The sequence below is a fragment of the Chionomys nivalis genome, chromosome 5, assembly GCF_950005125.1.
Source record: "Chionomys nivalis chromosome 5, mChiNiv1.1, whole genome shotgun sequence".
NCBI lineage: Eukaryota > Metazoa > Chordata > Mammalia > Rodentia > Cricetidae > Chionomys > Chionomys nivalis.
In genome coordinates this window covers 88,334,130-88,355,794 of record NC_080090.1, presented here as the reverse complement: position 1 = coordinate 88,355,794, position 21,665 = coordinate 88,334,130, and the positions used below count along the sequence as shown (strand labels likewise).

The following is a 21,665-nucleotide window of genomic DNA, read 5'->3' as shown; positions in this document are numbered from 1 at the left end:
GCTATTGTATTGAAATAGTCATCCAAATTGTAGACAAATTCGGATACTAGAATTCCACAGTCCTTTTATGAGTGAAACTGCTTCCTATTGGGGCTAGGAAATCAGTGTTCGCTATGGTCTTCATGAATTCCTTCTCCCACAACATGACTACTACAGGAGACACTAGTCAGGTTCTTAAACCTCCAGAGTATGAGACAGACTGAATTAGGACCTTTTGCATAAGTGCCCTTCCTCTAGGTTCATTTAATAGCAAAACATCCCATTTGTGGTTTTGTTTGTGTGTTTGTAGGCTCACACTTGAGAACCTCATTGAGTTTGCCTTATGTTTCCTAAAGGAGTGCCAAGGATAGGCATACACTCTCCAGTTTTGTCTTTCTTACTATAAAGATGAAAACTGAGAAGAAGATTTTTATCTAAGAGAAGCTAAGTTATTTCAGGTAATTCTACTTGTGGGGCACAATGTCACATTTCTCAGGATTACTAAAAATAAGCAAAAATGCAGATTCATTTAATGAGCATTCTTGAATGGCACTATTGTGTCAGAAACTTCCCTGGATGCTAGATGCACTGAAAGGAAAAATAGACACAATGCTGTAAAGAAATTAGAGCCGGGCGGTGGTGGCGCACGCCTTTAATCCCAGCACTCAGAAGGCAGAGGCAGGCGGATCTCTGTGAGTTCGAGGCCAGCCTGGTCTACAAGAGCTAGTTCCAGGACAGGAACCAAAAGCTACGGAGAAACCCTGTCTCGAAAAATCAAAAAAAAAAAAAAAAAAAAAGAAATTAGAATGTGGGTTCCATGAAGAAAATAATGGAATGGGAAGAACAAATTGAAATCGGTGAGTCTGGGAGAGCCTTTTAGAAAAGGTAGTACTAAGGATGAAAGCTAAACTCTGTGTCGTAATTAGTCCTTTAAAGAGTAGGAGGAGCACCCAACTGGGAAGTGGCAGCATCTGTAAACTCAGTACTGTGAGAGGGACCCAAGTATTTCCCTAATTTCTGCCCATAGTACAAGTGAGGGGAGAGGAAAATAGGTGCTTTTAGACGTGGCAAGGACCCAGATTTGTGCTGTCTTTCACTGTCTTAAGCCCTTATTCCAGGCACTTGTGTCCATACGGGTGTGTGCATATTCATTTGTCTTCAGTTTGCTCCATGTGAGCAGACCAACTTCTGTCTTCTAGTAAAATACTGGGCACGTAACAGACTCTATATATATGTTTGAATTAATGAATATGAATAAATAAAATCAGGGTCTAAGGAAAGAGACACTGGCCTTGATGTTTGTCGTACAATGACTAAAAGGGCATGAAGGCGTTCCAGTGAATCATCAGAACTTTGTCTCAAAGGAATTTTATTAGCTCTTACTGGGAAGTCCAAGAGCTTTTGATATGGCTAGAACTAGAGCTTCAAATAAAGTCTTTGACTCTTAGAAACATCTCATCATCATTTCTAAGTACTAGAAATGGAGAAGGGCCCAAAATTTAGAGTCAAATACTTTGGGGGCTTTTCAAAAACAATGCTGGAAGCTAGCAGACAACACTGTGTATGCAGTCACCCAATCAAATAGAGATAAAGTTATTTCAGACATACAGGATCTTAAGCATTTGTCCTTAAGAAACTAATAGAAACTGCTGTGCCAAGAAGGAAGAAAGTCTGCACTCCAGATAACTCAAGGGAAAAGGGCTTTCTCCCAGTTATTGATGAAGATAACAAAATGACAGCCATTGACCAGCTTACACAACAGTCTTTCCCAAACTGATACAGATGTGAAGCCTGAATGAGATTTTTCTTCAGGATGAGATTGATAGAAAGCAATGTATATGCGAGTATACTGAGAGGGAATTTACATAACGGGTGGGGTGAAAGGTATAGAGACAGGTACATAGGAAAGGTGAGTGACCACATATCTTATAGTCAGCTGTCAATGTGTGTGCAATAATAGGAAACTGTGAGTGTGTGTGTGCAAGAGAGAGAGGAGAGAGAGAATATGGGGTGGGAATGCAGGCGTAGATGTGATAGGAAGAAAGAGTACTGTGTAAAAAAAATACGAAGCCATCTTCTTGCTCAGTAGGAAGAAGATATCCATATACAATCGGTAAACATTAACTCCAGACTTCCATAGTAGGTGGGCTAGTGGAGCTTCCAAAAATAGAAAAGAACTTCTCCTGGAATCTCCTTAGAAATTAAGTAGTGTCCGAAACTAAAGTCTACTTTGTATATGACTTAGTTTCCTTTTATATTAGGTTTAATAAGACTCATACTTTGATGAAAGCTTGGTGGTTTATTAGCTATGGCCTATTCTAGAATTTATAGTCAAATTATACTCCCTTTTGAACTCATTCCTAGTTATTCCTTATTTAAAATCGGCTGTTCATTCCCCCAGCCTCTACTTGAACTGACATTTTCCTTCCTGCCAGTTTGTTAGAGGGCACACTTAGAGCCCCAACACATAGCACCATGAGACAGGACACCAAGTGTGTCCTGAGAGTGAAGAAAACAGTTTTTCTTTAAGACAAAAGGAAGAAGGACACTGACCAGGGCGATGTGCATCGAGTATGAGGAGTTTGGATAGAGGCCACAGCTGCTTTGCAATCTGACTTTGTAAAGAATCCCAAGGAGCCAACGTTACTGATTTTGATTCAAAGTGAGTGTGTGTACACACACCTGCCCATACTTGGGTCACTTAAGTGACTGCCTCACCCACAGAGACAGGCTGACTGAGAAAGGAATGTAAAGCAGTCTTAAAGGAGGTCATCATGCTACACCTCTGTACCCGCAAGGACAAGGACCATGGACGTAGAGTCCTGGAAGCTGATCTGTAATTGGATGTCAGATTCAGAGCATCAAACAAGAATTCATCACAACTCTCATCAGCATCTCTCCACAAATGATCTACAGCGACCATTGAGCTTCATTTCACGTAGTGTTGACTTGGGAGTCTTCCCTTGTCTGTCGTCCAAGCCACCTTCTTAATTCACTCTGAACCTTCAAGGTTCATATTTTTCCAAACAGAGTAAACCAAAGCAAAACCATGCTCAATTCCAGGGAAAACAACTAAGGAAATGGAGAGCAAGAAACAGCAGAGTTAGAATAGTAGTTTATTTCAGCCAGGACATATGTGTACTTTGAGGACTGGGGAGATGAGCCAAGACTTAGATGCAACTCCAGCTACAATGTGGTAGACAGCAGGGTGCTGTGCCCAGGTGCCTGAAACATTTATTTCCCAAGACAAATGTCTAGGATGAAAGAAAAAATAAAAGTATTTTATTTTATTTAAAAGTCACCTGGGAAAAGATAGGGGACACTCTGATCATTCTAAGTTTATTATAAGTTGAATAATTGCCTGTTTGTGGTCTTTTGGGAGATTCATTGAATTTTTGCTTATATTTTAAGCAAATGTATAAATCATTCACCTATATAAATCTGGATCAAATCCGGCAACCCCAGCCATGGATGGAGCTCCAGTTGCAGTGAATGGATGTGGAGATCCCTTCCTGTTTTCTCAGTATTACGACATCACATATGTTTGATGATGAATTAGAAACAGAAGTCACAGCCCTGAAGACCTGTCATCTCTAATCCATACGATGCCAACATGGTCCTGGGTTGTCCCAAGTGTTCTCAGATTTCCTTCACATTATTTCTCTTCATGGCTCCGGGATACTTCCCTCCCACCTATGATCACAGAGAAAAGAGAAACCATGTGTCATCCTAGAAAACAGAAACATCTGCAAGCCAGAAATGAAATAGAAAATGAAGCAAATTGTTAGAATTGAGTATGCAAATTATCCTTGCACCTAATGCTTCCCACTGGAGAATCTTTTCCCAAAGTATAGGCAGACTGGAATCATACTGGTGCCTGGCAACTGTGATGGTTGATTGATTGTCAGTTTGACTGTATAGTAAATGAATGGTTAGGCCCCTCTTCAATACCAGATGAATTCAGAGCAATTCAGTCACAAATGAGCACAAAGCACTAGGCCCTCTCTCCCCTAGCTGCCAGCTGGTGCCTTCTTGTCTCAAAATGCTGAGAGCTGGGAAGTGGCAGACAGCTATGTGACCATGACTGAGCCTACCAAAAGAAAATGAAACATTCTCAAGCCCCAGAATAGTCATTTGAAAAGGCTTTGCCTTGCAAACCAATAGATCTGGGGGTTTGGGAGGAGTCGCTGCTGGAAGAAAGCAAAGATGATAATTCTCTGGGTACCAGCATATAGGAAAAAGAATTTCTCAAAATCAGGGACTTTTAAAAACCACTGTTTTCTACCAAAATGCCATGCCAGCTCTTCTTGCTGTCTCTTCATTAGTCTATTAAAAACGGCTTCGTTTCAACATTGTTACTGCAGAGTGAGGGGCTTGCTTGTTGAATCAGGTTCTAAAATCATCTGGGAAGCATGCCCCTGGGCATACCTGTGAGGTTTATCTAGATTAAGTTAATTGAGTTGAATACCCTACAAATACTAAATGCTGGCTGAATAAAAAGGAGGAAGTTTAACCTCCCTATGAAGTGTGGATAGTAACAATGCCAAGGCTTTTAAGTTGAAGACATGGAAACTCTAAACTTAATACCCAGTACACAACAAGGGTTTGAACTGAGCAATCCTTGCAGTACTGATTCTAAGTTTTCTTTCCGCCCTTTTACTACCAGCAAGTGAAATACTTTAAAGTTGGCCATTCCTAGGGATAAGCTACATTCAGGGGAATAAGGCAGCTGCAGAGCGGAAGTCAGTCCCCTCTGGCCTGAGTGGCCTCTGCACCTGGAGGGAGATTTCTTCCTGGAAGCGGGAGATTTCTCACTCACTCTCTTCTCCATACACACCAAACATTTCCCCGCCAAAGAAGTGCTTGTTAGACTGGCGGGGAGCTGACTTTACTTGTTTTTATTGTCCATTGCCACCTTCTCTAAGCAGCGGAAGGGACCAGAGACGCAAATGACAGAGGTCAAGTTCTCTACTTTCTGGCTGTTTGCTCTAGCATTATTTTTTAATCTGGAAAGGGACTACCTAGAGGGAGAGAAGTTGGTTTTATTTCCCCAGAAAGAAACCGACCAGGCCGACAAATCAGCAAGCGGGTGACTCGGCTACATCTCTCACCTTGATATCCCTGAACCGTCTTTGAATATGAAACTGGCTGTGACCGAGAGTTAGAAAAAGCTGATTCCAAGACTAGCCATCAGAATATTAGCCTGGAGAATACTTTGAGCTTCAGGTGGAGGAAGGAAGGTCTAAACAGGAAATCCGGATCTCTGCAGGCCCATAGAAATACATGGTGCCTGTTTGGGCGGAAGCTTCACCCCAGCCCCTGTCATCCAAACACACAAAAAGTCTGGAATGTTCAGGTAGAAGTTCCACCCCAACCCCCTTCCTCTGAGAGTTGCCTCAGTCCAGACTCCGCCCCCGAGAAAGCCCGCCAACCGATGACCCCTTCCCAGAGAGGTCAAGACCATTCTCACAGGGTATTTAAACTATCCCCGAGAGAACAGAGGTCTACCTTTCCCATCTCCTGGGTGTGGGGGATGGGGGGTTGGAAAGCCATCCGGGAGCATTTGTAACCATTAAACCTGGGCTTTTTCTAATTCGGTTTGATTTGGTCTGATTTGGATTATTGCGTCTGGTGGAGAGGTTTATCGGGGTGCAGAAACTTCTCTGTGCCCAGCCAGAATGTTGTGTTCCTTTCAAGAAGGAAAATCAAGCACCATTGGCCCACTTCCACCCTTCCAAACTCTCCTAACCAGCTCCAGCCTTTGCCTACCTCTCTGTTTTAGCTCTCTATTGGCTCTAAGCCAAAAAGGGGGCGGGGCGAGGGCAGGAGGTGATTGGCTAAGGCAGAGAAGCACCACCCTACTCTTTTGCCTCCCGAGCCCTCCCTGATTTAACAGCTGGAATGAGGAGTAGGGAGGGAAACTAGGATTGGCTGAGAGTCAGCAGCAGGGTGTGTCCAGGCAGCACAGATGAAGATTTACCTGTCTAGGTAAGTCAGGAGGAGGTCAAAAGAAGAAAATAGTAGGAGCCGCGGCGGAGGGAGAGGGAAGCCGTCTCCATCTCTGCCCTTTGGAATAGAAGAGAATTCGTTTCTTCTCTTCAGACCCAAACCGAGAGCAGGTGAGTCAATCACTAACCAGTTCTTGCTTACTCTGAAGCAAGGGAAAGGATCTTAAGGGAAGGCTACAGAGCTGTACTGGGGTGCTGCAAAAGTGGCCCTTCACATCCAGTCTGGGGTTCCCATCTCTGTTGCTCAAGTCTCTCAGTCAACCTAAGATTAAGCCAGATGAAATTTTTCCCCCCAGAGTTGAAGTATTTAATGGAGAACTGGGGAATATCTCTTCCATTTACTTATTTAAGTTATGTAAGTGTATTGTACAAACAGAAACCAGAGGCAGGCATGCTGGTATGCGCCTGTAATCACAGCTCTCAGAAGGCTGAGGCTGGAGGATGGAAAGTATGAAGCCAGGCTGCTGGGCTATATAGCAAGTTCCAGGCCAGCTTATTGTATCTGGCAAAACCTGTCTCACAAGGGGAGGGGGGCAACTTTGTTTAGATTTTGGAAATTTCCATCTCTGAGCAGCTAAGATCAAGCAGTGATTTTGAAGGAGACTAAGTGGATAATTGAAGCAGAGAAAGTCAAAATGGCAGGGAGGGTCGTGCAGGTGAGCCAGGCACCTTAGTTTTCCATTACATTTGTAAAAGGAAATTCTCCTGTGGCTCAGAGTCTATCTTTATTTAAATAAAGGGTGCAGTGTGTGTGTTCGTAGATAATGGCGCGCTCTGTGCGGATATGTAAAGTTTGAACTGAGCTAGACTGTTCGCAATGGGAATTGAGGTTGGGAAATAAATGTTGAGAAAACTCCAACTCGGGCTAGCATTTCATCCTTGGGAAGCCCACAGATAACCTAACTCAGCTCAAGTTCACTAGTCTAGTCAAATCTCCGGCTTTACCTGCTCATAGACGTAGACCCCGGAAAACAGAAAGTTCTTTGGCCATGCTGGGCCTCACCCACATTTTATTTCATCTCAGCATACCAAGCCTAACCAGACTGCCAAGTGGAACTTAGGCCAAGGTGATGCGGCAGAGTCCTTAGAGAGGAGAACCAGACTCCGACAGAGGTCTTGCTTCATGTTTCTTCAAACGTCCCAGCTGACAAAATAGTGTGGCAGGTGCACCTGCCTAAGGAGGCAGCATATAGAGTCCAGTCAGGAGAGCACATAAGCTCTCCACCATCATGGGGGAGCAACATGCAGCTGCTAACTTGACCTCTGGCCTTGTGCAGAGCAGAGGGGATAGGAGAAGACATCAGCACATAGCCCCAGAGCAGAGGGTCTCAGCCTCCCTAACACTGCAGCCCTTCAGTACAGTTCCTCTGTGATTCCCCCAGCCATAGAACTATTTTCATTGCTCTGTCATAACCGTGCTTTTGCTGCCGTTATGAGTCGTAATGTAAATATTTTTTGGAGACAGAGGTTTGCCAAAGGGGTCGTGACTCATAGGTTAAGAACCATTGCCCTGGTCCTGAGTGCTGGAGCTTTAAAAGCTATTTTCCCCTACCCCATAGAAGCAGCCGGCTTTACTCACTGACTGAAGACTAGGTGGCAAATGTCAGCAGTAAGGGCCACAGGGTCACCTGCAATGTCTAACAGGGCACTTCTGTGCAGATGGTATTGCTGTCAAGCCCCTCCCACAAAGCACTGATAAGAGAGAGGAACACCGTAGGATGGTACAAATTTCAGTCTCCCTGGCACTCTTGTCCATCTTCCCGGTTTTCCCCAGCCAAGGCTCATGCTGAGTCCAGGAAAGCAGAGCCTTGCTGAAGAGTAGCATTCCTCTGTGACTTTGGGCTGGGTTCTTAGGAGAAAGAGGGTGCGCTCGCTGGAGAGGGTGCTGAGGAGACCTGATTCTGTTCAGGAGGTCTGATTTAGATAACCCAGAATGGTGCTCAGGCCCTCTCCACACCCACTGCTTCAGATGCCAGGGCTCTGTGGGCCCCATTTATTTACTCTCTTGCAAGGCTTGGCTAGTTTCAAAGAAGTTAATATTTAATGTGTCTTTGGATAGGTGGCCCTGACTATAGGCTGTGCACATTTCTTAGCTTGTTTCCTTTACCCTTAAGTCTCCAAAAAAAAAAAAAAAAAAAAAAAGGTCAAGGGTGAAAAGATACCAAACTCTCACCTTGACTGCTTTGCTTGTTTCTCAGGTTTCTTATCAGCCTTAGAAATGTTTGGAGTTTCTATTGCTGCCCTGATACAGCCCACAAGTTTCAAGGTTATAAATTTGGTAGGCAGAAACAGAACAGCGAGGTTAGGCCAGGCCGGGGATGGAGAGTGGTGGAGAAGAACAGACGGTTTCTGCTCAGACTGTCTGAGTCAGAACCCTGGGTGTGGAGACAAGGCTGAGTGTTCGCTCGTCCTGAGATTATGTGGCACCCACGGCATCACCTGCAACCTCACTCAGTGCTGTTTCTTTACTTGGGTTCGTTGTCAGGATAAACAAGTGACCTAGAACTACAAAACTGAACCAGACAAGGCACAGGGTTTAAGGGATGATGCAGTGGACTTCTGGTAGCAGAGTAGCTGATGACCCTTACCTGAGTATGCTGACATCTAGTCAATCTTGAGATGTGAGTGTGAGTCGTTCCTACTTCACGTAGGAATCTGGGGAGACCTCCAGTTTTCTCACCTGTGAAAGGAGGAAAAAGCCCCCACATTCTCTTGGAGATCCTATTAGCATATCTGAGAGCACTTTGTAGGGATAGTGTGCAGCCGGTGTGAAGCAGAGCTGTGCCCATGGCACCTCTTCGGTTGCTTCTGGTGTGGAAATGAGAGTGTAGTGGACTTCCCTGGGAGGAACCAGACGCCAGCAACCCACAGTACAGCCTGAAGCACGCCCGAGGGACCGAAGGTAGCAATTGTCTCTGAAAGTAAGAGGCCCCACCTCACCCCTTTGGAGAAAATACCTCACTAATCGTAGCGAGCCACCTTAAAGACTTATTACTCATTAAACATGGGGAACTGTAGGCAAAAATAGCCCCTAGAATCGACACCGACTCCTTGAAAATAATGGTGTTTTTGTCTTACACGGTGCCTATTAGGTGCTCACAAATGCTAATCTAAACAAACATTCTCCAAATTCTTCTGAGTCACTTACTCTATGGGAAATAAAATACTATGAAGAGCTTCCAGTGGTGAACTGAAGCCAAGAAAAAGCCTCCGTCCAAACAACTCACCCTACAGGCTATTCAGACAGCATTGTTTTTTTTTTAATTGTGTTAGCTCTTGACAGTTTCATACATGCATATAATCTATTCCGGTTGCTCTCTCCCACACCCTTCCCTCCTACCCCATGACCCTTTCCTCTTCTTGAGCCACCCCGTTCCCACATTCATGACTTGGGACTTTGTCGTCTAGCCCATTTAGTTTATCCAGGGTCATTCTTGTGACCAACGGTGGGATCACCAGGGAATACACTGAATTCACACTCCCCCTTCTCCTGAATGTGTCCCTAGAAAATAGTTCAGCAGTGAGGGGTGGGTAGGGCACCCTGGGTGCCTCCTCCGTTCTTGCTTGGCTGTTGGTGGCCCATTCTCGTGCAGACCCAGTGCAGTCTTCAGAAGTTGTGGAGAAGGCATGAGTACATGGAGATGTCATGCCTAGCACACACACACACACACACACACACACACACACTGCATTTCTGGCTCTTTCGGCCTTGACCTTTCTACTCATGCTTCCACAGTATTCCCTGAGCCTTGGTGGGGACAGTATGAATGTCTTATTTAGGACTGATCACTCAGCTGCTGCCTATCCTAAGCACTCTGTGCAGACGCTAGCTTTGAGTGGCCTTGCAGAAGGCTGGGAATAGGTTAGTGCACTCTCAGCTCTGACAATCACTAACGAAATGCATGGCTGAGGTGACTAGACTTAGTCTACAAGTGCCCTTGAGTTTCTGTTTCTTTGGGTTTGGGTTTGGGAGCTAACCTGACCTCCTCAAGGAGCTGACCTCAGGGAGAAATCCTAGAGCTACCCCACCCAGTGTTGATTAGCACGGGGCTTCTTTGTTCCTTCCCTTCTGGACCCTTCCTCACCTCCTGAGAGGCTCTGAACCTATGTGTCTGGCTCAGGATCCTACCTTTTCTCTCCCCAGCCTCCTCCTCACCCTTCCATACCCCATTTATGGGTCTCTCCTAAGCAGGGGAGGAGCCTTGTGAGGCCTCGCCTTACCTTTGCCAGAATGACCAGGTTGGAGGACTGATTTACCTAACCGAACCCAAAGTTGACATTGGCACTGGAACAAATATCAGCAGAGGAATATGTACCCTGGCATCTAAGCCCCAAGTTTCCAGATCTCAAATAAGACATACTGTCCCGGGACAATTTACCTTCTATTAGAAGACTAGCAGAAATGATTAAAATATGCCTTAGTGTTACAGGCAAAATATGAATTTGAATCATATAAAACTTATTGTCATTCTAGCCCTCCCCTAACTCTTTATATTTTGCCCTTACAACTGAATTTTGTTCGTAATTCTTTTAAATTTTCATTTTCTATAAAGAGAGTTAGTCATGACCTGCCCTGCTGTGGTGGGCTATTTCCCACAGGCAGAAGTAAAAAATGCCTTGGGCATTTCAATAACAGCAATGAGATGGTTTTCGGTTTTGTTTTGGTTTTTGCTATTACTGTTGCCACAATGAACTTGAAGTATTTCTCCCCATTGAAGCTGGGATTGAGAAGAGCTACACTGGACATTTTTCCTGTCATTTGACATAGTTTGGGGAACTTTGCTGCAAACGCATAAATGGCAGAACACAAGTGTCGCGTCGGGGAAATGGGCCTGCCCCCCACCACTGCAGGTGCCATGGTGATGTGGCACAGGGCAGAAAGATGATTTTAGCCTTCTTGACAGAAGTGTCGTGTTTATAATATTATTAACAACAGTTGCAGCTGACATTATTGAGCATACACTGTTCTATATAGGCTGTTCCGTTTTCCCTATTCTCATAATAACTCTGAGAAGCACATTATTAAGGGTCCTGTTCCTGCTCTCAAGCCTATAACCCTCTGTTTAGACAGAACCTTTCTTTCCAAAACTCTTGGTCCCTGTGCTTGGGTTTAATTTGGTCTGAGATGGATCCTGTCCAGTTTTTATAACAACAATAATAGTTATCCTTTTAATTCACTTGCTGATTATCTGCTACCAACAGAGCTGTGTGTGCTAACTGACCTCCAATTTAATCCTTAAATTAATTATATTTAACAAGTAATTTGCTTAAAATCAAGTAACTAATTTTAGTTCAACTGGGATTCAAACCCAGAACCTTATAATGTGTATTGGGTTGCATAATGAAATTACAAGTTGAAATCCTTGCTTCATAGAAAAAAAAGGCAGCTAAGAGGAACCACCAGAACCTCTTTTCTGATTAGCCTGCATCTCTGCTCCCTGAATCCATCCTTCTGCATGCATTTGAACCATCTTACGTGTCCCTCCATGTAGACTGGGGGTGGAGTTCCAACGTGACTGCTCCGTGGCCCCCTTTCAACTCTGTGCTTGCTTGGTATCTTGCTGCCATAAAACCCTGGGGCCTGAGCAGTGCTTTGCGGAAGGCTCTGCTCACACATGGCTTTGATTGTTCTCTTTTCAGGCCCAGCTTGGGACATAATCTTCACTTCCATTCACTTCCCCTCTGGGGGCCCCTCTCACCACCCCTGCCTGCGCCTTGCTTCAGGCGATGCCCAAGAAGGAGCTTTGGCCAGCAGGGCCTTGCTCAGAACCTGTGACCCACATCGGCAGCTGTGACCGCATGATGAGCACCACCTCCACCCACTCTGGATCTGTATGTACTCTCTCCCTCTTGCAACCTGGCCTGCTCTGCATACCTGCCCCACCCTGCCCTGCCCTGCCCTGCAGCGCCACCCACCATCCCTCCCTGCACCTTCTCCTTCATCTTCTTCCCCAGTGAGTGAATCATTAGATTCTTGCTGCTTCTGAGTCACCTCTGGGTCTATAGAGAACTGGGTGGGAGAGCAAAAGTATCACTACCCAACCACGTCCATTTTCATTGGCTTAGAGGGATGAGGTGGAGAAGAGGCACTTAGGTCACGGTGGACACTGGGTGGCAGATTCCTGTGGCACATGAACTCTTAAATTTTTCTGCAATAAATAACATGGCGCTGGTTTCCCACAAATATCAATGAGAACAATTGAGAGCCTTTATTAAGCTAAACATATCCAGATTCCTTCCTCAGAAGCCATACGACCTTGGGCATCTCACCACTTTCCGCTTCAGTCTCCTCGGTTTGGGGTTGTTTGTTTGTTTGTGGTTGAGACACTGGTTGTGGTCTCCCTGTGTTTCCCTGGCTAGCCTAGCATTCACTATTTTGACCAGGCTGGCCTTGAACTCGCAGAGAACCACCTGCCTCTGACTCCCCAAGTGCCGGGATTAAAGGTGTGCACCACCACACCGAGTTAGTCCCCTCAGTTTTAAAATAGGGAAAATATCAACACCTAATCATAATGGTTCTTGGAGGGGGTAATAAGATGTCCTCAGTCAGTAATGTGTTTGCTGTATGGCTCTTCCTGGCGAGGCTTGACAGAGCACAGGCAGACCAAAGAGATGGTTCCTAATATGGAGAGTTCCTTACAGGAGCATAGGTGACTCTCAGCATGAGTGATGGCTTAAAACCTACATCCCTGTAGCTCCCTGACCAGGTTGCAGATAGTCTCAGAAAGGAAGAATCTCTTTCCCTCCCTTTCTCCCTCCCTCCCTCCCTCCCTCCCTCCCTCCCTCCCTCTCTCTTTTTCTCCCTCTTCCTCCCCCTCTCTGCATCTGTCTATGGCCTACATAACCTTGGGGCAGGCCATGTGAATCTTGGAGCTTTCTGAGCTCCTGTGCAGTCTGAATTATGTGAGCTGTCTGAGTCTCTTAAGCTTTCTGCAAAAGGAGTGTCTGGGGTTAGAGGAACGCTAAGCAACATTAAATAGCATTTCGAAAGCTAGGGCTAGGGTGCTGAAAAACAGTAGACTGATTACCTAGTGTGTACAAGCCCCGATTCCATCCCTAGTGCCTCATACAATAAGAGAATAAGAAAAGCTATTCTTGCAGAGTGAATTGGCACACACCCAGTCTCAACACATGGGAAGCTAAGGTAGGGAGACCATATTCTTCCAGCAACCGGTGTATAAAAACTTTGTCTAAATGAAAAGGGTTCATTAAATGTCTCAGGAGATAAAGGCAGAGTTTTATTCTCAGAATCCACATGGCACAAAGAAGAAACTGACTCCTGAGTGTTTCCTTCTGACCGCTATACACTCAGTAGCACACACATGCCCGTAAATACCCACGGTCAAAATAAATGATAAAACTTCTTAAATAATAAAATAAATAAAGCACTTAATTTTTACCTCTATGTAGAAAATACATGGCCCTCTATGAATAGAGATAGAACCATCCAAAATCACAATGCTTACCTGTCTGCAAAGGCATGTAATAAGCTAATTTTTTCTGGACATGATTTTAAATTCTGGGTGTTATAGGATGTGGACGAAGGAATAAATATGCTTACGTCCCAATGTAAGCATTCCTTTGCTGTCTATCGTTGTAGTGAAGCATCTGAGCTTTATTGTCTTGTGTCCTAAAAAGTAGATGAGAATTCAGACTGCAACTGGAGACGCAGCTCAGGAGAAATGTTTACCCTACAAGCATGAAGTCCTTAGGTTGGATCTCCAGTACCACAGAAAACCAACTGAATACCAGGTGGAGAGAGGTGAATCAGGAGTTCAAGGCCATCCTCAGCAAGTGCAGGGCCAGCACAGGCTACCTGAGACCTGTTAAAGAGGGAAGGAGGGAGGGAGAGAGGGAGGGAGGGAGGGAGGGAGGGAGGGAGGGAGAGAGAGAGAGAGAGAGAGAGAAACTGGGGTGGTGGCAGTGCACACCTTTAATCCCAGCACTTCTGAGGCAGAGATAGGTGGGTCTCTGAGTTTAAGGCCAGCCTGGTATAAAGAGCAATTTCCAGGATAACCAGGGTTTTATGGAAAGCCCCTGTCATGAAAAAGGAAAACAGGGTTATAAAAGGTTTCTAGCAAGTGTTAGCATTACAATAGTTGTTGGTTGGTTTGGAGACAGCCGTCCTGGAACTCAGTAGTGTGCCCAGCACACCTGGATGGCTAGTTAATAAGTTTTGATATATGAAGATGGGGCAGAGGTGGCAAAGTACTGGCAGTACATGCAAATTCTCCTTGTGACTTGAGAGGTCGGGGACACAAAGACAGTCCTGTTTGGGACTGGTGGACACTAGTCATATCCATTGGATCTATAAAAGAGAAATCCAGAGGGCAGATCATTAGTCCAGTAAAGAGCTGTTAGGGGGAGTCTCCCTTGTTACGCAGGCACCGTCATCAGACAGCTGACTTAAGGGGCAGGCAAGATTGGGAGGGGAGGTGTTTAACAGCCTCTTCCCCACTCCCCAGGGGATTTCTGGGACTCTCTGGCAACCTTGCCCTGCAACCTTGGCGAGTCTGGACAGTAACGGTGCTGAAGTGTCACAGACATTAGGAAGAGGTGTGGAAATGCCAAGAGAAAGCTCAGCCCAAGTGTCATATGTCCCCATAGCTCCTTTGGATTTTTACCTAGCTGCTGGTGGCACTGGCCCACCAGGTAGCAGCCAAGAGGAGGCAAGGTGCTCTGCGAGGTTAAAGGAGTGGCAGTTGGGTGTTAGCCATATCATTGCCCATACAAATCAGAATTCGATGGAAGACGTGCTTGTTGAAATATTAAAATCACATGGAACTAGAATGAAAACTTGGGGCTACTTCCGAGCTGGACCACTAAGCACTCTACCTACTCAGGACTAAGTAATAGAAAGCGCCCTTGCCATCTGCCTACCCAGTCTTCAGAACTGGGTCCCGGTGAGCTTTCTCCTGCCAACCCTCCTCGGTACCTATTGTGGCAGGAGGCGACTTTACTGGTGGGCAGAGCAGAACCAACCGGGGCAAGGTGGCCAGTTTTACAGCCTTCTCCCTCTGCAGCAGGGGGAGTCTTGGGACCCCCACCTCACAATTCCTTCTCCCAGCAGGGTGACAACAGCTACGACTTCCTGTCTGCTGAAGAGAAGGAGTGTCTGCTTTTCCTGGAGAAGACCATTGGCTCCCTGGAGGCCGAGGCTGACAGTGGACTGTCCACAGACGAGTCAGAGCCAGCCACCAGCCCTCAGAGCTTCAGAACACCACCCCTCACCCAGAAGACTCCCCAGGGTAAGAGACCAGTGTCTCCTTCTGAATGGTTGCCATCTTGTTTGCCCTCTGCTGCTAGCTTCTAGGCAAAAGGAGCCCCACAGTCTCCCAGCCAGACTAAATTCTTGTCTCCAGAGGGGAGAGGGGACTGCTGAGAAGCCAGCTTCTGGTGTCTTTCTATGAAATATCAGAGGCCTGGGAAGGAAAGGGGTTTGGCTAGCTCCCTTCCTCTCAGGGAAGAACTCAAAAAGAGATATGATACCACATGTAGGGAGGAGTCAGGGCGGCCTAAGCAGCTGGCCCTGGAGAGGATGATTTGGCACAGGGAGCTAATCTAGGTGACCCAAAGAACAAGACCGGGAGATAAGAGAGGAGTGCCCCAGCAGCATGCGGTACCCAGAGGCCCCTGTGAGGAGACAGCAGAAAGACAGTGCCATTCCACTACAGTAGAGGAGGATGGGACGGCGCACAGGTATTGGGAATGTGTCCCAAGGTAAACAGAAAACATTGCTACTATGGACAATCCCAATGGTATCATTATCCTTTCAGTAAATATTTATAACTACTTAACACAGCCTTGGGCCCTCCATTTAGACAGAGTAGAAATGGAAACTTCACACACCCCGAGGCTAATTCACTGAGCCCGATGGACCACATGTGCCTGCCAAGAGCACTAGGCAAGATAGCATGTCATTCAAGGGTGCCAGGCATGACACTGTCACAGAACCATCCAGGATCTCACAGAAAAAAGCAGAAGGCCAAAGCAAGTCAAGTTGGCAGCAAGAGCTTCCACTGGGCTCGGTTACCTGGGCTCCATGAGATAGCGTGAAGACCATGTCCAAATCTCCCCCTGACTTTGGTACCTGCATAGAAGGTGGGGAGAGCCTGAGGTAAGGCTTTGAAGGCTTTGAAGCAACTAAGAAGCAATATCTTCCAACTCCTATAAAACAATCAATTCCCAGTCAAAAAGAACCTGTTGTTTTTGATCTATTAGTCTACACAACCTCCAGAAAACAGTGCTGCCCTGTTAAAAGTCAAGCAAAGTCAGACAAACCCTGTTCATTGGGGAAGTGTGTGCTTTCCGCTCCAGTCCCCTCAGTAACGGCATTCTCGCTCTGTTGACGCTTCTCCTGTTCTTCCCATTCCCCACAGGAAACCCAGAGGAGATAGACTCTCAGCACGTGCCTGCACCAGCGAGAGTATCCCAGTTCTCCGGTCCTCCTGAGTCTCCTAGTCTGGGCCTCAGGTCTGGTTCCTACAGTCTTCCCAGAAACCTCCACCTTGGCAGAAGCCAGAACATCAGGGAAAGCACTACCCAGACTAATAGCCACGTATCTGAAACATCTGAGGTGTTCTTAGCAGAGCCTGAGAAAGGGCAGACCAGCCAGGACGCTAAGCCCATCCAGCCACCAGCCCCATCCCAGGAGACTGCCCTTGACCTGAATATAGTTCTCATCCCCCCACCGGAGGCTTTTCAAGACAGTAAGCCAAAGCAAAGTGGGGAAGAGAGCCCACCTAAAGAACCAGGAGAGAAGAGACACACACCACAGGCCCATACTGTGGTCAGCTCCCAGAAGAAAGAGGAAACACCATCAGAAACTATGTCCCATAAAGCCGCCGAGCAAGGTTGGACAGAAGGTTCACAACAACCACAGCAGCCCCCTGACAAGTCATCTCAGAACACAAGAGCTGAAGAGGCTCCCCTACCATCAGGGGTCAAGCCAAGTCTCCAACAGGCTCCCCCCACAACCTCAAAGCCCCGTAGGCTGCCTCCTAATATCGTATTGAAGAGCAGCCGAAGCAGTTTTCACAGCCATCCCCAGAACTGGCTGTCAAATCACAGCGAGGCTACAGACTCTGGGCCTGACCCTTCTTCCCTGCAGGAACAAAAGAAAGCCCGCAGAGAAGCTCTGGAAAAGCTAGGGTTGCCCCAGGACCAAGATGATCCCAGCCTACTTATAAATAAGCGTACCACTTCCCTGAAAGTCAAGGCAGCTCGGGCTCAGAGCCCTTCCCAGGCCCAGGCCACGGCTCAGCAAGCATCTCCAGCTCTGGTCCCAGGGGCTGCTTCTGCTGCAAGGAAAGCTTCCCCAGTGAAGGCTGTCACTCCTGTGGCCTCTTCAGGCAAGAACTGGATTCCTACCCAGGAAACCCCTCCAGGGAAGGTTGCAGCTGCCAAGTCTATGCCCATTCCTATCCCTAAAGCCTCAAAGGGAAACAGTTCCCTGACACAGCCCAAGCCTGATCCACGACTGACCCTCCAGGAGAGTAGCATCCCTGGCCTGAGACAGATAAACTTCAAGTCCAACACCCTGGAGCGCTCAGGCGTGGGGTTGAGCAGCTATCTCTCCGCAGCTGAGAAAGACTCCAAATGCCGAACCAGTGCATCTCTGGGAAAGAGCCCCGTCTTGGACAAGGTTTCACCTAGTGTCTTGCGTAATTCCCGGCCCCGGCCTGCTTCGTTGGGCATGGGAAAGGACTTTGCAGAAATCAAGGAGGGCAAGTTGGTTGGCCTGGAGCAGAGCCAGCATTCCCAGCACCTGGCCTTCCAAGGACAGAGCCGTGACAAGCTTCCTCGACCTCCCTGCGTCAGTGTCAAGATATCCCCAAAGGACATTCCCGATGGACACAGGAGGGAGGCCCTAAAGAAGCTGGGACTGCTGAAGGAGTAGCTAGGCCACCTGCCTAGCCAGCACCAAGCCACCAGAAGGGACTGGCTCTACCTAGAGCCTTTGCGGCTTCACAGCTCAGGGCTTGCCGTCTTCCCTGTCTGAGGTGAAGAAAAAAGAGGCTTGAGTCCAAGCGTGTGTTTGTACTCAAAGCAGTTGCACTGTTGAGTACTTGCATAGATCATTCTAAAGATGTGTCTCCCAGGAGTGGGAGGGAGGAGGAGAGAGAGAGAAGCCTTACATATCACTGATACTGTGTAACACAAGAAGTCACTGTTCAGAGCTCTGTTCCTGGTTGAGATTTCACAGGCATAAGGTTCAGCCTGTCCAGAACTGAGCGGAGCAGAGTGGCCAAACAGAAGACAATGAGACAAAGGAGGTAGAAAACTTAAAAAGATGGACCGCATCTCACACATGACTACGATCACATCCCCTGTGGGATGAGTTTCTGCAGTAATGGAGACTCGCTCATGTCTGCCGTGCCTCTCTCTCTCTGGGTCCTCTGGAAATGGCCTGAGGCCAAGGGCAGCTGGTCCAGTATCTCCCCACTGCCTTTCCCTGTGGTTTCTTGCAGTGTGGGCTACATCCCTGTCTCTAGATCTCATAGTTCACTGTTAGCAGGGGCACTCCCTGGTCTGAGAAAGCCGAGTAATGGCCACCCCACACACGCGTCCATTTCTACCTGGAAGAAACCATGTCATAGGCTTGAAGCATGTCATAATAAACTGTGCCATGGCCTGTGTTCTTTCTGTCTCCCTGGCTGGTTTCAGGACAGGTCAACACTGAGCTGGAAGCAGCCCAACTGCTTTAGAAATACACAGTGCTTCCTGAATTTCCCCCTGCTCTTCAAAAGCCTGCAGGTTTCCTGGGGGCTGGAGGGGTGGCTCCATGGTTAAGAGTGTGTAAGGCTCTTGCAGAGGACCAAAGTTCAGTTCCCAGCACCCATTCACAACTGCCTATAACTCCAGTGTCAGCTCCAGAGGACCCAGCACCCTCTTCTGGCCTCCAGGGACCCCGGCACTCACACGCACTCACACACACTCATGTAACTAAAAAAAAATGTATGAGTTTTCGTTTTTGTTTTTTTTTTTAGGAAAGTTTTCAGGTTTCCTCAGTCCCAGTGATGGAAACCCACACACAGAGAGACTATTAGAATGGAGGGAAATCTCAGAAAAGCTCCCTCCAGCCTCCCGAGAAAGGAGATTCATTCTGTCATTTAGTAACATGGTTGAAGCTGGGCCCTAGACTTGAAATTCATATGTGAACAGCTCACCTGCTGCCGTGTCCTGTCAGTCAGATTGCTGCTCCGTACTGCCTCACTGCCTCCTTAGCCAGGGTTCTTACACCTTGTCTCTCTCAGAGGCTCAGCCTTAGGCCCGTCAGAATTCTAAAACACCTTCCAAAACACCAGGATGCTGTTTTTTTTTTCTTTAACATGGGGATATATTGTAGTTTTGTTTTTGTTTTTTTTTTATTTGTTTGTTTTTGTTTTTTTCTCAAGACGGGGTTTCTCTGTGTAGCTTTGAAGCCTGTCCTGGAATTCGCTCTGAAGACTAGGCTAGCCCCAAACTCACAGAGATCCTCCTGCCTCTGCCTCCCACCGCCCAGCTTTGTAACTCATTCTTAATAATTCGGAACAATTCTTCCTCCAAGTTTCCCAACACGCTGTATATGTCTTAAGTGAAACGTGTAGTCTTGTGACATAAATGAGCAGGCATGGCCAGACATGACCCCCCTTCCTCTCGGTAGTTTATCCTGTGATAACGATGAGCCCGTGGAGATGCCCACAAGGGGGGCGCAGGTAAGTGGCTGTAGCTGGAAGGTGTCCTTTAGTCCGGTCATCTCTTATCTGTGTCCTTAGGGACCCTTTGCCATCAAAGATCAAAACTTCTGAGAACGATGAGATGGTTAGGATTAAGGGTGACAAATGACTCCACCCTATCATGGTATGTGGGGTGTGGGTGTGGCAGTTTCTGTGTGCGCTCTCTACACACCCCCACATACTCACACACCCAAATGTCTGCTCCCTGGTTCCTAGCTCCAGGTGAAGACCTGATCTCTCAGAACTGGTGAGGGCTCCAACACTGAGCAAGCTCTACCACTATAGACTCTCAAAACACAGAAGATCAGTTCTAGGGGAGTAACTTGACAAGCTCTCTCATCCATAAACACAAGTTGGTTCCCTTTTCACTCACTGAATGATTAAGAGAGAGCCATGAGTTATAACTCGGTTGAGACTGAGGCTTAATGGGAGTCTAGGAACAACACGAGACTAACCGTGAGCTGGTCAGAAGGGCCACCTGTTCCATCTCCATCCGAGAGACAGGGAAGCTGGCCTCATACCAACCAGAGCCACATACAGCCTGCTCCTGCTCCTCTGTATCTTCACCACAGTGTCAGGCCCGTTCCCCCCCATTCTCTTAGTGTCAACAACACCTTCCTGTTTTATCTGAAGATCCATGCTTCCCCATATGCCTGTCCTTCTGAGGATAGTCTGCCTTAAAGAGCTGAGGAAAGTGTTGTAATAGGAGCGGCAGGGCTGCGTCCCTGGCACTCGGCCGCCCGCATGGCTAGCTTATGCCCCAAAATAATTACACCGGAATAGTATTCTTTTAATCACTGCCTGGCCCATTAGTTCCAGCCTCTTATTGGCTAGCTCTTACATATTGCTCTAACCCATTTCTAGTATTCTGTGTAGCACCATGAGCTGACTTACCAGGGAAGATCTTAACTTGTGTCTGTCTGGAGTGGGAGAATCATGGCGACTCCCTGACTCAGCTTCTTTCTCCCAGCATTCTGTTCTGTTTACTCCACCCACCTAAGGGTTGGCCTATCAAATGGGCCTAGGGAGTTTCTTTATTAATTAACCAATGAAAGCAACAGATTAATACAAGACCTACCTCCATCAGGAAAGCCTGAGGGAAATGTTTGCTACGCCAGCATGAGGATCTTAGTTCTCCCTCCTCTCTCTCTCTCTCTCTCTCTCTCTCTCTCTCTCTCTCTCACACACACACACACACACACACACACACAGAGAGAGAGAGAGACAGAGACAGAGAGAGACAGAGAGAGAGAAAGAAAAAGAGAATGTTTTTCAAGATGCAAGAATATCAATTCAAGCACTCGGGAGGCAGAGGCAGGCGGATCTCTGTGAGTTCGAGGCCAGCCTGGGATACAAGAGCTAGTTCTGGGACAGTTTCCAAAACCACAGAGAAACCCTGTCTCGAAAAACAAACAAACAACAAACAAACAAAAAAGAATATCAATTCAAACTTGGCCATCATCATTTTGAAAAGGGCAGAAAGGTCCAGTGAAAACATCCATTTTGCCGCCACCAAGAAGGTGAGGCTCCACCCACCTGATCCGACTGGTCTATCCTCTTGTACCCAGACAGGAAGAGCTTCCCGTCATTGTCTTGCACTGGTGGGGTGGATTAAAAGCTGCTCCTCTCTCTCTTTTCAAGAGATTTTGTGTAAGAGATTGGAAAACCTTATGTATAATTTTAAAAGCCAAACCGACTGTTCTATTTTCACTCGGATCTTAGATGTCTACCATATCCCACCAGAGTCTTGCTGCTGCTGGGTGTAAGCCATCTTCCGAATATAGAAGTAAGCCTCCTCTAAGCCTGGCACAGTGGGCTCAGTGCCCCCCAGATGTTTGGATAGCTGCCTCTCTGAGTCACCATTCATGTGCTACCCTGGGAGGACTACGCTGTGATTCCAGAGAGGCGCGGCAGGCCTATAGTGGAAGTGGAGTTTGGCAGAAGTCATCTTATGACCTGT

The 21,665-nt window shown here is 47.0% G+C and overlaps 1 protein-coding gene across 2 annotated transcripts; it reads left to right on the top strand.

Moving 5' to 3' along the window:
* The first annotated feature begins 5,998 nt into the window (after positions 1-5,998).
* Positions 5,999-18,423, top strand: C5H1orf116 (chromosome 5 C1orf116 homolog). Of its 2 annotated transcripts, none has more exons than XM_057770225.1 (4): positions 5,999-6,098; positions 11,628-11,819; positions 15,058-15,235; positions 16,367-18,423. In XM_057770225.1, the coding sequence occupies exons 2-4, from the start codon at positions 11,715-11,717 to the stop codon at positions 17,884-17,886; spliced, it is 1,803 nt and encodes a 600-aa protein (XP_057626208.1). In that variant the 5' UTR covers positions 5,999-6,098; positions 11,628-11,714; the 3' UTR covers positions 17,887-18,423. The 2 variants fall into 2 exon arrangements, with proteins under 2 accessions (XP_057626208.1, XP_057626207.1); XM_057770224.1 differs by having other exon boundaries at positions 15,055-15,235.
* The last annotated feature ends 3,242 nt before the right edge of the window (positions 18,424-21,665 follow it).